Source organism: Erythrolamprus reginae, chromosome 3 (genome assembly GCF_031021105.1).
Source record: "Erythrolamprus reginae isolate rEryReg1 chromosome 3, rEryReg1.hap1, whole genome shotgun sequence".
NCBI lineage: Eukaryota > Metazoa > Chordata > Lepidosauria > Squamata > Dipsadidae > Erythrolamprus > Erythrolamprus reginae.
This window is the reverse complement of record NC_091952.1, coordinates 167,599,160-167,621,982: the sequence shown is the minus strand read 5'-3', so window position 1 is coordinate 167,621,982 and position 22,823 is coordinate 167,599,160. Positions and strand designations below refer to the sequence as shown.

Below are 22,823 nucleotides of genomic sequence, written 5' to 3'. Positions count from 1 at the left end.
GCTAATGTGCCCCGCTGAATTCTCCTTGTTTTTTGTCAAGTAGACATAGTTTATCTTCATTCAAGGCAAAAACATCCCAATATATGTGTATAGTATGATCGATGCTACTGAATTTTGATTTAAATGGAAATAGGGAGAAAAACCAAAGGGAAAAAAATAGCATGGATTTGTGAATAGTTTCTCAGTTAACAAAAATTAAAACAAGTCCCCCCACCTTACCTACGCATACAAAATTTGCAAGTCAGTTCTAATTCAAATGGGACCTTCGTGTATTGCAATACAATCTCAGTTCCAACTACCAAATCTTTGTTGTTGTTCAGAAAGCTGTACCAAGTAGACTTCTACCAGCACCTAGAAATTACTGTAATATTTGTAGAAGGGCATATGTGAAAACAGTTGGTGCCTAATCTGAAATTAACTATTAGAGGACCTGGTTATATAGAATAGACTTTCTATGTAGTGTCCCCCCTTCTTTCTTTTATAACCATGTGCTGATGCATAATCTAATCTTACTAAGCCACCATTTTATCAAATGGATTCTACAATGATACCAGATGCTTATCTGCATCTACAAACCACTTTTCTCTGTCATCATTCTTCCAGTACAAGTGAGTTAATGTAGATCCTCTGTTTTTATCTTTCTCCCCCTCTTACTGTAGAACAGAAAAATGCACAGCTGGACATGTTAAGTACTCATTGCTTTGATCTTCATAATCCCAACTTTAGAACTGCCATTTGACTAGCTAATGAAAATTAATCCCATCATGGTTGACTGATTTGACACCTACCTACATCAGACATTTCTGGGACGCTGGCATTGTAAATGTCCTTTGTAAACAGGGGCTCATTGTCATTGATATCGTGGATCTTAATGACAAACTCTGATTCTGGTTCCACAGGTCTCCCGGTCTTTTTGACGATAGCCTGAGCACGAAGAATATAAACAGGCTTCTCTTCTCTATCCAGTCTTCTCGTGGCTTGGATATCTCCAGTGTTTTCATTGATGATGAACAAGTCCCCTGCTCCATCTCCAGAAAGGATGTACTTGAGTGAACCATCTCCTTTATCCTGGTCAGAATGAAGCTGTGAGAGAAACAAGAATTTTAAACAAAAGCATATCTGGAAAATTCTTCTGAAGCTTCACCTCTGTCAACCAAGATTAATGGTCACGCAATATTTTGGGTAGAGTAAGTCAGGGAGGTTATTTATTACATCGTACATCTCACTCCTCTCTAGAATATTTTTATAATGAGCAATTGCCAGCCATTTTAGTCCTATTAACCCAATTATTATTATTTTATCAAAGGAGAGGGATTATTGTAAAACAGTTTAGACACTGTGAAAACTTTGAATGGCGATAATTCTTGTAAAAGTTTAATTTTACTATGTAGCCTCCAACTCTTTAATTGGGATCTCAAGAAGCTTAATTTATTTCACTATCCAACTATGTGGACTGCAATATATATATATATAGGCTTGTCAAAGTTCCAATAACATCAATAGGTAATGAAAATGATTATGACTATAATAATATATTTCTGGAGGAAATCAATCGATGCGGTCGCTAAGAGCGGACATCAACTTGACGGCTCATAATCAATCAATCATCATTATAATATATTAATGAATATAACAACGGCTGGGACCAAAGTAGTCATTAAAGAACAATTTGTGTGTGTCAGTAGTTTTGAGTCACTATTGACTTCTGGCAGTTGCCTGGACTGGACAAGTTTGTGCAGTTTTCTTGGCGAGATTGCACAAGTAGTTTGCTCTGGCCTGCTTCCTAGGGTTGAGAGAGAGAGGGGGGACCTCAAACCCAAGGTCATCTAACTGGCTAAGTTCCTAAAGTAGGACTAAAATTCATGATATCCTGATTTCTAGCTCGATGCCGTATCCCCTACACCAAATTGACTCAAGGAGCAAATTAAACTAAAAAATTATTTGTTAGGAAAACCTTCTTTCAAATATGGTATTGGCACTGGCATAAAAGTGAAATTCCCAATTATTGGCATTTTGTTTAGAATCCCAAATTGGGATGTCCCCCCCCCCAGGATAGATACCAATTGTAGATTAGATGTTTTCTTCAGACAAGAAATATTTTAATTGTATCTTTTTGCTTGCTCTGATCCCAATAATTGTCCCCTCCTAGGATGCCACCATTTGTATTGGGGGAAAAAAAAATCCCTTAAAATTTATCATGGTAAATATGAAGATATGCTAAATGTGCCAACTTATCTCTGATTTTAAATTTTGTATTCTTACTTCAATGCATTTACTCCTAAAGAAAATACATAATCTGGAATGCTAGTAGAAAACAAATATTTATTTATTTAATTTATTTATTTATTGGATTTGTATGCCGCCCCTATCCAGAGACTCGGGGTGGCTAACAACAGTAATAAAACAATGTACAATAATGATCCAATAAATACTAAAATGATTAAAAAACCCATTAATATAAAAAACCAAACATACATACAGACATACCACACATGAAATTGTAAAGGCCCAGGGGGAAAGAGCATCTCAATTCCACCATGCCTGGCGGCAGAGGTAGGTTTTAAGGAGCTTACGAAAGGTAAGGAGGGTGGGGGCAATTCTAATCTCTGGGGGGAGTTGGTTCCAGAGGGCCGGGGCCGCCACAGAGAAGGCTCTTCCCCTGGGTCCCGCCAAGTGGCATTGTTTAGTTGACGGGACCCGGAGAAGACCCACTCTGTGGGACCTAACAGGTCGCTGGCATTCGTGCAGCAGAAGGCGGTCCCTGAGATAATCTGGTCCGGTGCCATGAAGGGCTTTATAGGTCATAACCAACACTTTGAATTGTGACCGGAAACTGATCGGCAACCAATGCAGACTGCGGAGTGTTGGTGTAACATGGGCATATTTGGGAAAGCCCATGATTGCTCTCGCAGCTGCATTCTGCACGATCTGAAGTTTCTGAACACTTTTCAAAGGTAGCCCCATGTAGAGAGCGTTACAGTAGTCGAACCTCGGGGTGATGAGGGCATGAGTGACTGTGAGCAGTGACTCCCGGTCCAAATAGGGTCGCAACTGGTGCACCAGGCGAACCTGGGCGAATGCCCCCATCGCCACAGCTGAAAGGTGTTTCTCTAATGTGAGCTGTGGATCGAGGAGGATGCCCAAGTTGCGAACCCTCTCTGAGGGGGTCAATGATTCCCCCCCAGGGTAATGGACAGACAGATGGAATTGTCCTTGGGAGGCAAGACCCACAGCCACTCCGTCTTGTCTGGATTGAGTTTGAGTTTGTTGACACCCATCCAGGCCCCAATAGCCTCCAGGCACCGGCACATCACTTCCACTGCTTCTTTGATATTTTTCATACTTTTTTTATACTTTTACATATGAATTTAAATATCCCTAAAATGATTATGGTATATTATAGAGACAAAAATAAGAAAACTATTCTGATACAATTTTGAGGATGTCAGTTTAAACCAACACTTTAGCCCTGGTTTCCCCAATACCTTACTCTACAAAATGAAAAACTGCTCAAGAAAATAGCAAGAAAAAAATATATTCTACATGTAAGAAGGAAAAGTGAATCCAAGATTATTATAATAAAACAAAGATAAATGCCTGAGATACAACACATGTTGGAATAAATAATGCAAAAGATATAATTTTTTAACCCTGCTGTTCTGTTCGGGTCTGTGAGACCCGAAATCAAGGTTTGAGACCCTGTAAAAAATTTTCCCTGCATATCTGAAACTTGAAATTTCATGACTTTTCATCATTTCAGGGGTTCTCTCTATGAGAATTTTTTTTGGGGGGGTGGGAGGTTTCTTTCTTGCTGAAAAAAAAAACCTCCCTAATGTTATATTCCCGGGTCACCCTGACCCGGACCGAAAACTCTTCATTTGCAGTGCTTATGTTTGGTCTTTTTGAAAGCTTTTTTCACTTGGAAAGTAGTCTGAACATTTCTTCACACAATGGAATGAAAATTGAACTGAAAAAATTAATCCTTATTGGTTTATTTTGCCCATAAATGTGCCTCCCCCCCGTTTTTGTGAAAGTTTTTTCAATTTATGGATAGTTTTGCTTGCAAAATGCAGTCTATTTTACTGGAGTTGGTGTGGGAATGGTACCTTGAACATTTCTGAATATAAGAAAAATATAAAGGAACTGAAAAAAATGATTCTTACTGGTTTTTTAACATCAGAAATAAGGCCTCCCTCCCCCCCTCGGCTGCTTGCAACCATTTTCACTTTATATTTACGCAGGCTTCAAATCCAAAATATTTTTAATATCTTAGGCATTCATTTACTCAATTTAACAATGCTGATCATCAAAAAAATATTTGGGGGGGTGGGGAAAAATTTTTTTTTCTGGGCAAAAAAAAAGTCACGTTTAGTCTGTTCGGGTCATATAGACCCGGACCAAAATGATTTTTTTTAGGTACTTGAATTTGGTATTTTTGAAAACTTTTTCAACTGGAAAACTAGTTTGAACATTTATGAACATAATGATATGAAAATTGAACTGGAAAAATTGAGACTTATATTTTTATTTTGATCAAAAAGCCCCTCCCCCCATCCTTTCTGAATTTCGTGTCAATTTCTATTTTTTAAGGCTACAAATCCCTAAGGAATTTTCCCCCAAAAGGTTTGATATACTAAATTGAACATTTCTGAATATAAGAAAAATATAAATGAACTGAAAAAAATAGTTCTTATTGGTTTATTTTTGCCACAAAAGGGACACCCCCCCCCCGGCCTTGCTGTGTGCCATTATTGTCACTGTTCATACATATTTGTCTAGAAATATTTGGAATATCCTTTTGAAAATCAACCACATTGTAGCCAGATAACTAATTTTATGAAAGAAATCCATTTTACTAAAAAAAAAGTATGTAAATTTGAAATTAACAGCATAAATTTTATATAAATTGAAATAACTTTATATGCAAAATAAACCAATATGCATCAATTTTTCCACTTCAATTTTCATATCATTATGTTCAGAAATGTTCAAGCTACAAATCCCACACCAACTTTAGCAAAATTGAATGTATTCTGCTAGCAAAACTATCCATAAAGTGAAGACTACCGTATTTTTCGCTCTATAAGATGCACCTGCTGATAAGACGCACCTAGATTTTAGAGGAGGAAAATAGAAAAAAAATATTTTGAGCCAAAAAGGGGAGAGGAAGAGAGGAAGGAGTGAAAGAAGGGAGTGAGGGAGGGAAGAAGGGAGGAAGGAAAAGGAAAGCAAGAAATGGAGGGAGGAAAGGAAGGAAGGAAGGAAAGAAAGAAAGAAAGGGGGAAGGGACAGGAACAGAGGAAGGAAGCAAGGAAACTTATGAAAGGGGAGAGTAAGAGAGGAAGGACTGAAGGGAGGGAGGGAAGAAGGTAGGAAGGAGAAAGAAAAGAAGAAATAGAGGAAGGGAAGGTAAAAGAGAGAAAGAAAAAGAGCAAGAAAGAAAGCAAGAAAGAGAGAAAGAAAGAAAATGAAAGAGAAATAAAAATAGAGAGGGGGAATGAAAGAAATGGAATGAGGGAAGGAAGGAGAGAAAGAAAGCAAGAGAAAGAAAAAAGAATGAAAGAGCAAGAGAGCAAGAGAGAAAAAGAAAGAAGGAAAGAAAGAAAGAAAGGCAACTTCAAAGAAAGGCTCACTGAGCATCTCTCACTCTCTCTCTCTTTCTATCCCTCTTTCTTTCTTTCTTTCTCTTCCTTTCTCTCTCTCCTCTTTCTTTATCTCCTCTCTCTCTCTCCCTCTCTCTTTCTCTCCCCCCTCTCTCCCCCTTTCCCTCTCTCTTTCTCTCTCTCTTGCTATCTCTCCCCCCTCTCCCTCTCTCTCCCCCCTCTCCCTCTCTCTTTCTCTCTCTCCCTCTCTTGCTATCTCTCCCCCCTCTCCCTCTCTCTCCCCCCTCTCCCTCTCTCTTTCTCTCTCTCCCTCTCTTGCTATCTCTCCCCCCTCTCCCACTCTCTTTCTCCCTCTCCCTCTCTTTCTCTCTCTCCCCCTCTCTCTTTCTCTCTCTCTCCCCCTCTTTCTCTCTCTTCTTCTCACTTTCTCTCTCTTGTTTCCTTTCTGTCTGGGCAGATGGCTGCCTTCTGCCTTGGGGCGCGATCCACCCCCTCTCCTCCTCCGCCGCTTCCTGCCTTGGGCGAGCAATCCCGGAGTCCGGGACTGTGTGGCTTTGCGCCATGAAGAGGAAACGGCTCCGGCAGCAGGGAAAAGTCGGCCGTTTTCTCTTCATAGCGTAAAGCCACCCTGTCCCGGACTGCTCGCCCAAGGCAGGGGGCGGCGGAGGAGGAGAGGGGGCGGATCGCGCCCCAAGGCAGGAGGAGGCAGCGGAGGAGAGGCAGATCGCGCCCCAACGCAGGAGGTGGCAGAGGAGGAGAGGGGGCGGATCGCGCCCCAAGGCAGAAGGCAGCGACGTTGGAGAGGGGGCAGATTGCGCCACAAGGCAGGAGGAGGCAGCGGAGGAGAGGCAGATCGCGCCCCAACGCAGGAGGTGGCAGAGGAGGAGAGGAGGCGGATCGGGCGGGCAATAGGGCAGCGTGGAGAAGCCAGCGGGGAGGCAGGGGCGGCCGCGGCTCCCTTTACTCCTACTGCCACACCTCCCCGCCCCCGCCCACCTCCCCACGGGCTGGCAGGGGGATGGGGAGTGCGTGCCCGTGGAAAAGGGCGCTCGGGTGTATTTGGGGGTGCACGCCTGCTCACGGGTGCAGCTTACGAGGAACGGTGGGCCAGGCAGCAGCTAGCCAGCCAGCCGGCGGGATGGCGCTTCCGAATTCGCAGCCTCCCCCCCCCTCCCTGCCTGCATCTTCGCTCCATAAGACGAGGCTGATTTTTCATCCTACTTTGGGAGGGAAAAAACTGCGTCTTATGGAGCGAAAAATACGGTATGTCACAGAAACGAGGGGGGAGGCACATTTATGTGCAAAATAAACCAATAAGGATTAATTTTCTCAGTTCAATTTTCATATCATTGTGTGCAGAAATGTTCAAGCTACCAATCCCACACCAACTTTAGTAAAATAGAATGGATTTTGCAAGCAAAACTATCCATAAATTGAAAAAACTTTCACAAAAATGGGGGGGGGAGGCACATTTATGTGCAAAATAAACCAATAAGGATTAATTTTTTCAGTTCAATTTTCATTCCATTGTGTGCAGAAATGTTCAAACATGTTTCCAGGTGAAAAAAGCTTTCAAAAAGACCAAACATAAGCACTGCAAATTAAGAGTTTTCGGTCCGGGTCAGGGTGACCCGGGAACATAACATTAGGAACTTTTTTCGAACAGAATAGCAGGGAAAAGAATATTTATGCTTAGAGCTGATAAATTCCAGGCTGAGTTATTTTACAAAATATGGGATATTGGGAGAAGTCATTTTACACTTGGGAGGCCTGTGTCAGCTTAGATAAAGAGATGGGACAAGTAGTATCTTTTGGTCTACATAATTATGGGAAATAATATATTTATTGTTTGTATCAAATTTGTGCAGGAGGAAAATGTGTTTGCACTGGATAGGCAGATTTGAGTTACATACATCCATCATCAAAGTATGGCAGCTTATGTACTTGCATTAGACATTGGAGATAAGGAGGGGATTTGCATCATCACACATATGTAGCTTGCTGTGGATGCTGCTGTCATAATGATTAAATTACTCTATTTATAGCATTATTATAATTAGGTCCATAATGTGCTGTTTTACGTGTAAAAATCTGTAGAGTCAATTAAAATCCACACACCATTCTGATGAATTATGTATTTTACATTGTGCAGAGCTCATTTGGCAGAACTGTAAAGCCATCATATTCATCGCAATCTTCCAGAAGAATTGTTATACATTTCATTGCAATTAAAATCTAAAGCATAAAGAGAGATCTTTCACTTGAAGTAAGGAGACCAAAGTTAACATTCTAGCCAGCTGTGAAATAAATCTGCTCATTATGACTCCCTCTGATTTTTGTAAGATATAATGGAGTATGTATGTCATCTTCATGTTCTATAGAAAATAACCTGCTTTAAATATAAGGAATGTACGTGATAAAACTAAACACAAGATGTAGATTAAAGTATCAAACATAGTTTAAATTAAACGTGTCTTTTCCTACAATCACCCTTCCTCTGGAAATAGAAGCTTGGGAGCCCAGAAAAAAGTTGCAGTTGTTTTAAAGTGCTCTTGAAAGGTACTATGGTAAGTCTATGCCCATGAATCAGTTTAGTGCCATAAATCTATTACCCTGCAAAGCTCTAATAAATATGATAACAACGTAGTATTAAGTCATATGTCAGCCTTCCCCCAATCTCTGCTTATTGGATGGTTCAGATTGCTGTCCATTGTTGTTTGAGGGCAACAGTTGAATGAAAAACTGATATGCATTTTCAGTTTGAACCTAAAGCAAGCTTACTCATTCAGGCAAATTATATATCAACTGATATACCATAGACCAATTATATTAATTTTGATTACCACTGACAACTCTGTCAAGAACACAAGTTATAATGATAACAGGGAAGAAGGATTAAGGAATAACCATGTGATGGAAACAGTGCTGATTTTTGTTCAAACAAATCCCAGAGTTTTTGAAAGAACTAGAACTAGTTTTCCTAATGTCAGCAGTGTCAAAGTTGGGTAAATTTGGGGGGATTTGATACCATTCTAGAGAAAAGGAATAGTTCCAGATAAGAATAAAATGATGGGACCAGGGGCAAGCTGACTGCTGACTGTTCTTCCGAGACAGGTGAGAACACTGAAGAAAGGCAATCCCCAAAGTAGTCCCAACGGTGCTTTTTCAAAAGGCAACTGGACTTCATTTTCCTTGAAGATGTTTTGCTTCTCATCCAAGAGCCTTCTTCAGATCTGACTGGTGGGCGAATGAAAGGATTTATATTCCTTGCTGCACTTATCTCCATTTACCAGGATGCCTCCGGATGGGTGGCGGGCATGGGCGAGCAGGCAATGGTTGCGGTTGCATGGATGGGAGTCGGGCGTATGCACCCGGTGTGAGATTTGCTTACTGCTCATGCACAGGAAATGAAATCTCGCACAAGGACAAGCGTGACAGTGAGATTTCGGCAATTTTTGCCATTTTTTTTGCTTCTGAGCATGCACAGAAGCAAAAAATCAGTGGAAATCACTGAAATCTGCACATGCACAGGAATCAAATCTCACGCCAGGCATACACACCTGACCACCAGTCAGCTGGAGCTGCACATGCAGTTCCATTTCCGCTACCGGAACAGCATTCCCCCCCTCCATCCCAGGTGCAGTCCACCCCTACCTTGCAGTCATCTGGTCATTACCCTTTCTTTTCACCTCACCCTTCGCTGAAGTCACTTGGAGGTTTATCTGTGCCGCCAGGGTTACCTGAATAGTGCAAATGGATATTGAACCTTCTTGAAACAGCTGAAAGGGGAGGAAGTCCAGCTGCCTTTTGAAAAATGACTGAGAATCTCCACTGACCTGAACCATGAAGGTTTACTAGGAAATACTCAATCTGAGTATACTCAATCTGAGTATAATCCTCAAACTGAGTATTGTATTGACAGTTCTGTGCTAGCAAAAACTTCAGAAGAGAAGGATTTAGGGGTAGTGATTTCTGACAGTTTCAAAATGGGTGAACAGTGCAGTCAGGCAGTAGGGAAAGCAAGTAGAATGCTTGGCTGCATAGCTAGAGGTATAACAAGCAGGAAGAGGGAGATTGTGATCCCGCTGTATAGAGCGCTGGTGAGACCACATTTGAAATACTGTGTTCAGTTCTGGACACCTCATCTACAAAAAGATATTGATAAAATTGAACGGGTCCAAAGACGGGCTACAAAAATGGTGGAAGGTCTTAAGCATAAAACGTATCAGGAAAGACTTAATGAACTCAATCTGTATAGTCTGGAGGACAGAAGGGAAAGGGGGAACATGATCGAAACATTTAAATATGTTAAAGGGTTAAAGAAGATTCAGGAGAGAAGTGTTTTCAATAGGAAAGTGAACACAAGAACAAGGGGCCACAATATGAGGTTAGTTGGGGGAAAGATTAAAAGTAATGTGAGAAAATATTATTTTACTGAAAGAATAGTAGATGCTTGGAACAAACTTCCAGCAGACATGGTTGGTAAATCCACAGTAACTGAATTTAAACATGCCTGGGATAAACATATATCCATCCTAAGATAAAATACAAGAAATAGTATCAGGGCAGACTAGATGGACCGTGAGGTCTTTTTCTGCTGTCAATCTTCTATGTTTCTATCCTCGATTTTTCAGGTTTACATTACCAAGTGAATAAAGTACAAAAGATATTGCAGTTGTTCTCCCTGCACTTGTCCTTGCTCTAGTGCTGTGCTTCACATTCTGTAGACTATTAGTTGTTATTGCTGTTCATGCAGAGACTTTAACTCTTTTTATCATGGGATAGGATGCTGTTTTCCTTATGTGATGCATTATCATACTAACATAAAGCATTTCTAGTACATACACACACACACACACACACACACACACACACACACACACAGAGTATTATAAACCAAAATACTCAGTTTTTATTCAAAGATTTCTTGGGGTTTCATGAAATGACATATCCACTTTTCAAATTAAGACAATATCAATTGATGCTTAAAAATTAATAAATAAACGTCATTTTTTTTAAAAAAATCAATTTTTTAATGCCACCCTTCTCCTTAGATTCAGGGTGGCTGAATCTAGGTACTCATTTTACCCACCTCGGAAGGATAGAAGGCTGAGTCAACCTTGAGCCGGTCATGAGATTTGAACTGCTGACCTGCAGATCTAGCAGTCAGCTTTAGTGGCCTGCAGTACTGCACTCTACCCAGTGTACCACCTCGGTTCATTTTGGTCATTGAATAATGGCAACTACTTTTAAGGTATTTCCAGTTCAAACTTTTATTGGGCAATCACCTAGGCTCATTTATTAATTTTTTAGAAGGGCAATCTTGGTTGCCAGAATAATTATCTTCCACCTGTGACCTGCGTTGTCTCACTGCTTTTTTCCATCTTTTTTCTAAGTCCAGGAAATTCACTAAGGAGAAAATTAAATATCCACATAAAAACTAGTTATGTCACAGATGTTTTATTTCAATAACCCATGGAAAAAAGGCAACAAGATCTAACATTGAGATCTCATGTTGGTCACAGCCAGATGGTCAGGTTAAACTTACCATCTGGCTGTGATTCTTGGTTCCAGATGATAAACATATATCAGTAGATGTGTTTCCTTCATTCTTTTAATGCAAGACAAATTAATGAAAGTGATTTATGAGCTATTCTGGTTTTGTTTTTCGTTCCATCAAGCATAATAGGAGGGTCGCCAGAAAGTAATGCACCACATTTTTTTCTCAGCCTACAGTAATGATACAAATGCGAAACTTTAGATATACATTATTTGAATTGTCAGCAGTGCTTGTGTAAATTTTGCATTTCTTCAGACAGATAGCGAAGCTTCAGCAGTGTTTCCAAATGGCATCTGTAAGTGATGTACATTACAAGCAGTGTGTCGTCATTGAATTTCTCACTGCAGAGAAAGAAATGGTGGGAACATTCACAAATGTTTGTGTACAGTTTATGCAGAATCTGCAGCTGACAGAAGTACGGTTGTTGTTGTTGTTGTTGTTATTATTAATATTATTATTATTATTTATTAGATTTGTATGCCGCCCCTCTCCGTAGGTTAGTCATTGGCAAAATAGGGAGTGTAGAAGAAACATCGTTCTTTCTTGTGTATAAGTTTCATTGTGTTCAATAATTAATAATAATAATAATTTATTAGATTTGTATGCCGCCCCTCTCTGAAGCCATGGGGCGGCTCACAACAGTAATAAGAAACAGTATAATAATGGTACAAATCTAATAATAATCCTGCCCGGCCGCGGTCCCGTCGACTAAACAATGTCATTTGGCGGGCCCCAAGGGAAGAGCCTTCTCTGTGGTGGCCCCGGCCCTGTGGAACCAACTCCCCCCGGAGATTAGAACTGCCCCCACCCTCCTTGTTTTTCGTAAACTACTCAAGACTCACTTATACCGCCAGGCACGTGGGAGTTGAGACACCTTTCCCCCAGGCTTTTTTATACTTTGTTTTATGTTTGGTATGAATATGCTGCTTGGTTTTAAAATAATGATAGGGTTTTATATGTTTTTAATATTAGATTTGTTCCACTACTATATTGTTTTTATTACTGTTGTGAGCCACCCTGAGTCTTCGGAGAGGGGTGGCATACAAATCTAATAAATAATAATAATTAAATAATAATTAAATAATAATAATTATATATATATAAAAACCCCAACAATTAAAAACCATACAGCACATACATACCAAACATGAAATATAAAAAGCCTGGGGGAGATGTCTTAGTTCCCCCAGGCCTGGCGATACAGGTGGGTCTTGAGTAACTTGCGAAAGACAAAGAAAAAATGTGGTGCATTACTTTCTGGGTGACCCTCATATGTTAGGGTACAAACAACTATCAACCACTCTCCTTAATACGTATAGGAGTATGGAGGTGAATATAGATGAACGTTTAGAATGGGTGGCTTGGCCACCGGTCAAGGTGGCAGGTTATAGAAATGGAATCAGCCAGGCTGATTTCTGAATCTGGGTGTAGTGTTCTTCTGGAAGAATGCAGAAATAACCACGATGATAGGTCATAGACATGGAAGAAAGTCTTAAGGTGAAATGGATTGGGAGGAATTGATAATATGTGACCATCATCCTTGGCTAAGAAGGGAAGGGCGCTGTTGTAAGCTGCTGGATCTGGCAGTATCCAGATGCAGCTCATGGAGTAGGAAAAATAGACTTCCATCTCTCCACCACTTAAAGCAATAGCAACAAAAAAAAGAGCGTGGTACATGTGAAAAACTGTGTGGGCAGAAGCAACAAAACGTGTAACGTGAGCATCAGTGTCATTGGGCAGAACCTGGACCTCCTAGTTTAAATCATTTTTGATGCAATATAGGATTACCTCTCATTGGAGAAAGTCTAAAGCTTATTCAAAATATCAGTGAAACTGTGCGTAAGGGAATGGGCATGAAATCAGACAAGAGCAATGGCACCAGTGGAGGTCAGATGCTCAGTCTTCCTTGTAACATAAACAAAGTGATCATGGATGGCAATGCCCAGTGATTGGAGGAAAAAGGGCATGTCCACTACAGGCTGAACTGGCCAAAAGGAATGGGCATATCCCAACTCCTGACCCTGTCTACAATCAAATCTTTGATGAAGTATGTCAGATACTATGTCCATGGTAGCACAGAAATTGCATTGGGGAAAAAATAGATTTATTTATTTATTCATTCATTCATTTATTTATTTATTGGATTTGTATGCCGCCCCTCTCCATGGACTCGGGGCAGCTAACAACAATGATAAAAAACAATATGTAACAATCCAATTAATAAAACAACTAAAAACCCTTATTATAAACCAGACATACACACAAACATACCATGCATAACTTGAAATGGCCTAGGGGGAAGGAATATCTTAACTCCCCCATGCCTGGTGGCATAAGTGAATCTTGAGTAGTTTACGAAAGACAGGGAGGGTGGGGGCAGTTCTAATCCCCGGGGGAGTTGGTTCCAGAGGGCCGGGGCCGCCACAGAGAAGGCTCTTCCCCTGGGGCCCGCCAAACGACATTGTTTAGTCGATGGGATGCTCCTGAAACATCCCATTTTAACTTTCCTCAACTATGAACAGGGAAAGAGATGACATCATCCTAAGGACAAAGGGTCAAAAAATAGTTACTGGGTCATGTTCTTGCCATGGTTAAGAGTAAATTTCTCTAAGAACAGAATGTGCAATTTCGACTTCTCCTATTAATATAATCTGACATGAGCATCTTAGATAATAAGCTGTACAAAGTTAGATGTGGCGTTGCAAACAAGCTACCTCTATGAGTCTATGTTTTCCTACCAATCAAATGTCTCTCAATGGATTCCAAAGAATATAACACAAATTTAAACGTCTACAGTATGAATAAAACAGGAAGAGAGGCTATTCAAAAGTCATAATCTACAAAAATTGGAGGAACAAATTAAGAAAATTGAGTCATATAGAAGGGTAAGAGAGTGCCCCCTGAAGTAATTCAGTTTTTCACAATTTAAAAAAAAAGCAAGGAAGGAGCTAGTCTGATCTCTTGCTATAGTACTTGTAATAACAAAAATTATAAGTTTATATTTAAAACAATCAGCTACAACAACTAATGAACACCTACAGTGAGACATTTTATTAGCTGTAGAACAGAATGAAAAATAAGTAATATACCGTATTTTTGGAGTATAAGACGCACCTTAGCCTTTGAGGAGGAAAATAGGGAAGAGAATCTGCTTACCAGATATTCATATGGCTAGGGTCCTTAGTCTGGTCAGCTTCAGCACATTATTTTCTCCCCTGGTTAAGGGCTTAAAAAAACCTTTATTCTGAGACAGTAACAATGAAAGAGCTTGCAAGCCATCATTAGCATCTGGAAAGAAACAGAGCAAGTAGAGCAATGGAAAAAACCCTGAAAAGACTTAGGGTTTGGAAAGCATTCTTCTTTGTAGAGATTAACAATGAAAGAGCTTGCAAGCCATCATTAGCATCTGGAAAGAAACAGAGCAAGTAGAGCAATGGAAAAAACCCTGAAAAGACTTAGGGTTTGGAAAGCATTCTTCTTTGCAGAGATTAACAATGAAAGAGCTTGCAAGCCATCATTAGCATCTGGAAAGAAACAGAGCAAGTAGAGCAATGGAAAAAACCCTGAAAAGACTTAGGGCTTGGAAAGCATTCTTCTTTGCAGAGATTAACAATGAAAGAGCTTGCAAGCCATCATTAGCATCTGGAAAGAAACAGAGCAAGTAGAGCAATGGAAAAAACCCTGAAAAGACTTAGGGTTTGGAAAGCATTCTTCTTTGCAGAGATTAACAATGAAAGAGCTTGCAAGCCATCATTAGCATCTGGAAAGAAACAGAGCAAGTAGAGCAATGGAAAAAACCCTGAAAAGACTTAGGGCTTGGAAAGCATTCTTCTTTGCAGAGATTAACAATGAAAGAGCTTGCAAGCCATCATTCGCATCTGGAAAGAAACAGAGTAAGTAGAGCAATGGAAAAAACCCTGAAAAGACTTAGGGTTTGGAAAGCATTCTTCTTTGCAGAGATTAACAATGAAAGAGCTTGCAAGCCATCATTAGCATCTGGAAAGAAACAGAGCAAGTAGAGCAATGGAAAAAACCCTGAAAAGACTTAGGGTTTGGAAAGCATTCTTCTTTGCAGAGATTAACAATGAAAGAGCTTGCAAGCGGGTAAGAGCTGGGGACATTGTTAGCACCTGGTTTGTCCTGGAACAGGTAAAGCAATGAAAAAAACACCCCACCTACCAAGACAGGATTGGGAAACATTCGTCACAGATCATAACAATGAAAGAGTTTGTAAATGGGTAAGAGCTAGGGAAATCATTAGCACCTGGTTAGGGCTGGAAATAAACATTTGGAGCAAGTTAGACCAATGGGAAAAAAAACCTACAAAAACTTAGGGTTTGGAAAACATTCTTCACAGAAAGAAACAATGAAATAGCTTGGGAACATCAATAACACCTGGTTAGGGCTGGAAAGAAACATCTGGAGCAAGTAAAGCAATGAAAAAACAAACCTACACAGACAGGGTTTGGAAAACATACTTCTTCTCAGAGAAAAGCAATGAAAGAGCTTGCAAGGTAAGAGCTGGGAACATGGTTAGCACCTGGTTAGGGCTGGAAAGAAACTTCTTTGGAGCAAGTTGGAGTAATGGAAATGACCCTGCAAAAACTTAGGGCTTGGAAAACATTCTTCACAGAGAGAAACAAGGAAACAGCCTGCAAGGTAAGAGCTGGGAAGATCGTTAGCAGCTAGTTAAGGCTGGGGGAAAAAAAGGTACATTCAGAGTATAAGACCCACCCTAATTATAAGCCTCCTTTACGAAGGAAAAAGGTGAGGACACTTACAGATGTGATATTTTGGCAATTTTTACTGATTTCTTTGCTTCTACGCATGTGTAGAAGCAAAAAAAGACCAAAAATGGCCAAAATCCCATATGTGCGAGGATCCTTTTAAATCTTGTATAAATTTTTAAAGTTTTCTGATTATTTCTGATTTGTTCTATTCTGTTGTGAGCCGCCCCGAGTCTTCGGAGAGGGGCGGCATACAAATCTAAATAATAAATAAATAAATAAATAAATAAATCCTTGCATGAATTTTTGCTTGCTGCGCGTGCACAGCAGCCAAGTCTCACATGGGGCGCAGGGGTGCATCGGGGCATGCAACTGTGCGCGCATTGCCATTTTTATTAACTAATCAGCGATCCCAGCTGTGGCCCATTACTGATCTTTTCAAACTCTACCTTGCTAGGGAATGTCAGGGGGAGGTTATCAGTGAAAAGGTGCTGTTGGGTAGTTACTTCCCACTTCTGAACATATGATGGCATAGAATTTTGTAGAAATTGAAGATTCTGAACCAGAGGTGGGTTCGGACCGGTTAGGACTGGTTCACCCAAACTTCACCCAAACTGCTGGTGATGTCACGATGACATATCAGAACCAGTTCAGTCAGTGCCAGTCTGTGTGCATTGTCATCTCTCTTTTTTTGTATTTTTTCATAATTTATGTTTTTGGATTTTGTGTTTGTTTGTAATTTTTTCTGGGTTTTTCCCCCTCCTCTGCACATGTGCAGAAGTTAGGTTTTCGGCACTGCGCATAGATCACCATTTTGCTTTGGAGGTTTTTTTTTTTTTAAAAAAAGATTTTTGGCCACTGTGCATGCACACATGTGCGCTCATGAAACTCAGCCATGTGGCATGGGAGAAAGCAAACTAGCAGCGAGTTAAGTTAGAAGTCACCCCTGAACCATATTGAAGTCAATGCAATACTTTACAGTAATCTAAATAGGAAGTTGTTAGTTTATGGGTTGCCATAAAGAGAATATCTGAGGATATCAAAGTCACATGAAGTGCTAATACCACTTTATAATGCCTTTGTAAGGCCACACTTGGAATATTGCCTCCAGTTTTGGTTGCCACGATATAAAAAATGTTGAGATTCTATAAAGAGTGCAGAGAAGAGAAACAAAGAGTATTAGGGGACTGGAGGCTACAACACATAAAAACAATTGCTGGAATTAGGTATGTCTAGTTTAATGAAAACATGGATTAGGGGATGACATGGTAGCTATATTCCAATATCTCAGGGGTTGCCACAAAGAAGAGGGAATCAAGCTATTTTCCAAAGCACCTGTTGACAGGACAAGAAGCAATGGATGAAAACTAATCAAGGAAAGAAGCAGCCTAGAACTAAGAAGAAATTTCTTGACAATTAGAAGAATTAATCAATGGAACAACTTGCCTCTAGAAATTGTGAATGCTCTAACACTGGAAGGTTTTAAGAAGAGAATGGACAACCATTTGCCTATAATGGTGTAGGGTTCCCTGCCTGAGCAGGGGCCTGGACTTGAAGACCTCCAAGACCCCTTCCAACTTTTCTATTCTATTCTATTCTATTCCATTCCATTCCATTCTACCCTCGCTTCGCCTCGCCTTGCCTAGCCTATTTGTTTTGTATCATAATAGATTGTATGGTGATGAAAAGTGCTAAGTTCTATAGAAGACTCTTTTCCTACTACAGACAAAAACGTACACAAAAGTTATCCAAACTTTAAACTTTAGAGGAAATTTAACACCATTCAGAACAAGCTGGATTTAAAATAGAGATACAACTCATCTATCATTAGCATTTCTATCTTCTTTGGAATGAGCTGCAAGGTTTTGGTCCTCATCCAGTCCTTTACAGCAGCCAAGCACCAGTTGAACAGTTCCAATGTCTCATCTGAATCTTATGACATTTTATTGTTAATCTCTAAATGCTTTCTCCCTCCCTCCCTCCCTCCGCCCTCTCTCTCCTTTCTTGAAAGGATTTAACAACATGGGGAGAAAATGAAACGTTACAGAATCCCATCATATAAAAGTCATAAGAAAAAAAATTATCAAAAACTTTCTTTTGGAGATTGGAGCAAAAGCATTTCAGAGTTAACCTACTCAGATCCCAGAAGAATATCAAAGTATTGAAAATCAGTGAGAGATCTACAAGTTGATCTCTGGGTTTTCCTTTCTTAGCATTAATTGTTCAATAGAGGGCTAGACAACTTCAGTGCCAAATCCAGGTCTAAAGCCTGATTGAAAAGGTGTGCACAATCCATTACATCCAAGGATGCAATCGATCATTGTTAAAAATGCAATCGATTCATTGTTAAAAAGCTATTTTCCCACTCACTTTCTCATTAAATGTTAGACAAAATTTCAGAAGTGCAGTGATGAATTATTATTTTTTCTACATCTAGATCCTACTAAAGTATCATGGAAAATACATAGCAAATGCACATTGCCATATATTTTCAGCTGCTCATATATGATCCTCCTTTCCCTTGTATATCTTCCTTCTAAATTATTCCAAAGAAAAAGATCAGGTTGAAATTTATAAAATGCCCTAGAGACGGTTTTGATTAATTAATTGAAACATTAAGAAACGCTTACCATTTCATGATCACTGCACTTTCCTTGGCTACTCCAGTCACATACAGGTGGTTCTTGACCTACAATGATTCATTTAGTGACTGTTCCAAGTTACGACGACACTGAAAAAATGTGATTTGTGACCATTTTTCAGTTACAACCTTTGTAGTATAATCATGTGGTCAAAATTCAGATGTTTGGCAACTGGTTTATACTTATGATCATTGCAGTGTTCTGGGATGAAGTTATCCCCTTTTCCAGACTTCTGACAAGCAAAGTCAAGTGGAATCAGATTTACTTAGCAACCTTATCAACTGCAGTGATTCACTTAACAACTGTGGCCAAAAGTATCATAAAATGGAGCAAAACTCACTTTAAAAATTCTCATTTAACAACAAAAAATGGTGATCGTAAATCCATGGCTAGAAAAGTTAAGTTATATGCCAACTTGGAGAGTTATCAATGAGCCCTCCATGAAGTAAATTATTCTGTTCACAGGTGATGTTTCAATTGATCTTTTTATTTCATTTCCCACGTCTGTTAACTAAATGAGAAAGCTATACTGACTAGAAGAGCAATTCAGATGGCTGTGCTTGCAAGGAGCAGATAAAGATCCAGCTCTATTGGCAGCTATTCCCAAATACACCGTTGCAATCTATAATCTCTTTGTACCAACTTAGCACTTAGGTACTGCTAAAATAGAAGAAATGCAATACAAAAAAAAAAAAAGGCAAAAGAGGATACAAATTGCAGAGGTGTGTTTATATGCCTTTATGTAAATTTAGAAGTAATTGCCGTAATTTAAACAGAATATAATTAATCTCACTGTTGGCAGCCAGTCTACCTGCTCAGTGGTATATGCAATGCAGTGAGACACATTCAGATCTGTACTTTAGGGAAACAAAACAGCCACTTCATAAACACACAGCACAACATAGGAGAACAAACCCACCAGGACAAGATTCAGCAGTCCATCTGCATTTTAAAAACAAATGGCACTCTTTTGAATATAGCGAAATCCACATTTTGGGCAGAAAGGCAGCTGGTTTGAAAAAGGAATGAAAAAGGCCATCTATGTCAAAATTGAGCTTCCCTCTCTCAACAGAGGAGGAGGGATATGACCAATGAAGGACTGCTGCCCAGACTGGGGGGGGGGATGCCATCTGTGTAGTGGAAATGGAGCTGAGCGTGCAAATCCAGCTGATTAGCAACTGGGCGCATGTGCCCAGCGTGAGATTTGCAGGAAGTGAAATCTCGTGTGAGGACACAAGCGACTGTGAGATTTTGGCATTCTTTGCCTTTTTTTGCTTCTGCGCATGCATAGAAGCAGAAAAATGGAAAAAAATGCTGAAATCTCACTGTCACACATGTCCTTGCGTGAGATTTCGCTTCCTGCAAATCTCATGCTGGGCATGCATGCCCAACCCCTGCTTGCGTGCCCATGCCTGCCGCCCACCCACCCACCCCTGCTGCCCAGATGGAGCTGTCCTGGAATACAAAGGTAAGTGCGGCCCTTCACTGCATATGACACCAGAGGTTTTATCCAATTCGGATGAACCAGTAGTGGCATCTGCGGATGGCCCCACCTACCCGCCCAGCCGTAATATACAGTGGTACCTCTACTTAAGAATGCCTTTACTTAAGAACTTTTCTAGATAACAACTGGGGATTCAAGATTTTTTTTGCCGCTACTTAAGAACTATTTTCTACTTAAGAACCCAAGCCAGGAAAAACTTTCCAGGAAATTTGAGAGTGGCACAAAGGCCTGGCCAGTTTCCTGCCATTCCCCTTTAATCCCATCCATCTTGGGCTTTTCTGGGCTGCCAGAGGAGCCTTTCGGTGGCGCTTAAGGAGGCTATGGCAGCCCAGAGTGAACAGAGCATTTTCCTTTCTCTGGATGCTTGTTGTGGTGCTTTGCTGTGGTGATTCCCTTGCATTGCCTCCCATACACCTGGCGTGATGTTGCCCCCTGGAGCATCTGGGCACAGAAAGGCAAAAGAGGGCGCTTTGCCCCGGCCAGATCAACTCGGCATTAGCCAAAGTGAGGAGTCACCACAGTGAAGGAAAGGCTCTGGTGAGAGGAGAGGGGAGCCCTTCAGCATGGGAAGGAAGAGGCAGCAGGTAGCAGCAGCAGCTGCCTTTTGGGTCAAAGGAGTGGGAGGTTCCCCCCTCATGCCCTCCTGAGTTTCTCTCTCTGATGCAGTGTATGGGACGCTGCCTCGCACTGGGCGCATGGAAGGCGCGTGCTCCTCCTCGCTGCCTCAGCATCCCTCTTTTTTTTTTAAGCTTTAAAGTTTGGATTTTTTTTTATTCCCCTCTCCTCACCTTCTTCCTTCGGCAGTGACTGTCCTCCTCCTCCTTCTTCCTCCCACCCAAATTCCGAGCTTTTATTTCTTTCCTAATGGGTTTGCATGCATTATTTGCTTTTACATTGATTCCTAAGGGAAAAATTGCTTCTACTTAAGAACTTTTCTATTTAAGAACCTGGTCACAGAACAAATTAATTTTTTAAGTAGAGGTACCACTGTAGTTACATTTATTCACATATTTGCAAATGTGTGTGCTCACATTTGCAAACCGGTAGCAAAGTGAATACCACCCCTGTATGACATCATCTATCTCCAGTCTACAATAATGTCCTTTCAACCATTTCCACTATTCAGGTCACCCTAAGGACACAGATAAACCTCCAAGTGGCCTCAATGACTTTCTAAAAGAATACAAATGACAAGCTGTCTACATAGAGTATAAATCCTTCCATTCCCAACTCAGAGTTAAAAAAAGCTTCTTGGATGAGAAGTGAAAAGCAAGTAGGATGCTTGGCTGCATAGCTAGAGGTATAACAAGCAGGAAGAGGGAGATTGTGATCCCCTTATATAGAGCGCTGGTGAGACCACATTTGGAATACTGTGTTCAGTTCTGGAAACCTCACCTACAAAAAGATATTGACAAAATTGAACGGATCCAAAGACGGGCTACAAGAATGGTGGAAGGTCTTAAGCATAAAACATATCAGGAAAGACTTAATGAACTCAATCTGTATAGTTTGGAGGACAGAAGGAAAAGGGGGGACATGATCAAAACATTTAAATATGTTAAAGGGTTAAATAAGGTTCAGGAGGGAAGTGTTTTTAATAGGAAAGTGAACACAAGAACAAGGGGACACAATCTGAAGTTAGTTGGGGGAAAGATCAAAAGCAACGTGAGAAAATATTATTTCACTGAAAGAGTAGTAGATCCTTGGAACAAACTTCCAGCAGACGTGGTTGGTAAATCCACAGTAACTGAATTTAAACATACCTGGGATAAACATATATCCATCCTAAGATAAAATACAGGAAATAGTATAAGGGCAGACTAGATGGACCATGAGGTCTTTTTCTGCCGTCAGTCTTCTATGTTTCTATGTTTCTATGAAATGCCTTCAAAGAAAAACAAGAAAATTTAGTTGCCTTTTGGAACCCCCCCCCCCCCCCCCCTTTTGGACATTTAAACACAGGTTACACTCAAACACAAAATTGAAGCTTAAGTGGCTGGTGAGCATCAAAGGAATCTCAAACTCTGATGAGACAGGGGAAGCAATGATTTAATTCATTACTGTATTATCTGTGGGAGCTATCAGATGTATTAACAATTATGCCTTAGCATTATATATAAATGTAGCTTATTTAAAAAAATTGCAAAAACCCTTCTCTCTACCAAAGTACTGACTATACTAAATTTAAAATCTAGGCACATTTTATATTTTTTCAAATGTAAGTGGGATGGAGAGGGCAAATTTATGCTCATTGAAGACTGATGGCTTGAAAATGATAAAACCCGGGAGTTTGCACAGCAGGCAGGCATTTTAGAACTGCCACAAACCTATATGTGATCTGTCACCGTTTATAGTTTATTTATACTAAGGATGTTTTCTTGTTTCTGTGGTGATCAGATTTATGATTTGCTGGTACCAACAACATGCAGAACAAAGTATTTCAAACACTGAATAGGAGCTAGGTGATTTGCTGTCAAGCTAAAATACTGGTTTGCACATGGCAGATGCTGTCTTCATTTGCATTGTGTCTTCTCCAAAATGCTCATTTTTAAATCTAAGATTTCTGTGGCAGCAAACAGTTTGTTGTGTACAAAGGAAGCAGAGATATCATATCAAGACTGAACAATATTGAATAAATGAAATTGTCAGCTTACACTTAGTTTTTCTTTCATTTTAAAATATTCTTTTTACTTAAAAAAAAATGTTTATTTTTTTCCCCTACTGATAAAACAAAAGACATTAGAGTTTTGTTTTCCCGCTGCTTGTTTTATTAAAACATGTAGGAAC

At 40.1% G+C, this 22,823-nt stretch overlaps 1 protein-coding gene across 2 annotated transcripts in view; it reads right to left on the bottom strand.

Moving 5' to 3' along the window:
• The window catches only part of LOC139164681 (cadherin-6), a 108,526-nt gene that overhangs the window by 55,835 nt on the left and 29,868 nt on the right, over positions 1-22,823 (bottom strand). The window contains exons 1-2 of one of the 2 annotated variants that reach the window (XM_070747118.1): positions 14,320-14,495; positions 789-1,083 (exon numbers count right to left, since the gene is read on the bottom strand). In XM_070747118.1, the coding sequence (XP_070603219.1) occupies positions 789-801 (13 nt within the window). In that variant the 5' untranslated portion in view covers positions 802-1,083; positions 14,320-14,495. Of the gene's footprint in view, positions 1-788; positions 1,084-14,319; positions 14,496-22,823 lie in introns of those variants that run through there. The other variant, XM_070747117.1, reaches the window with a different exon arrangement.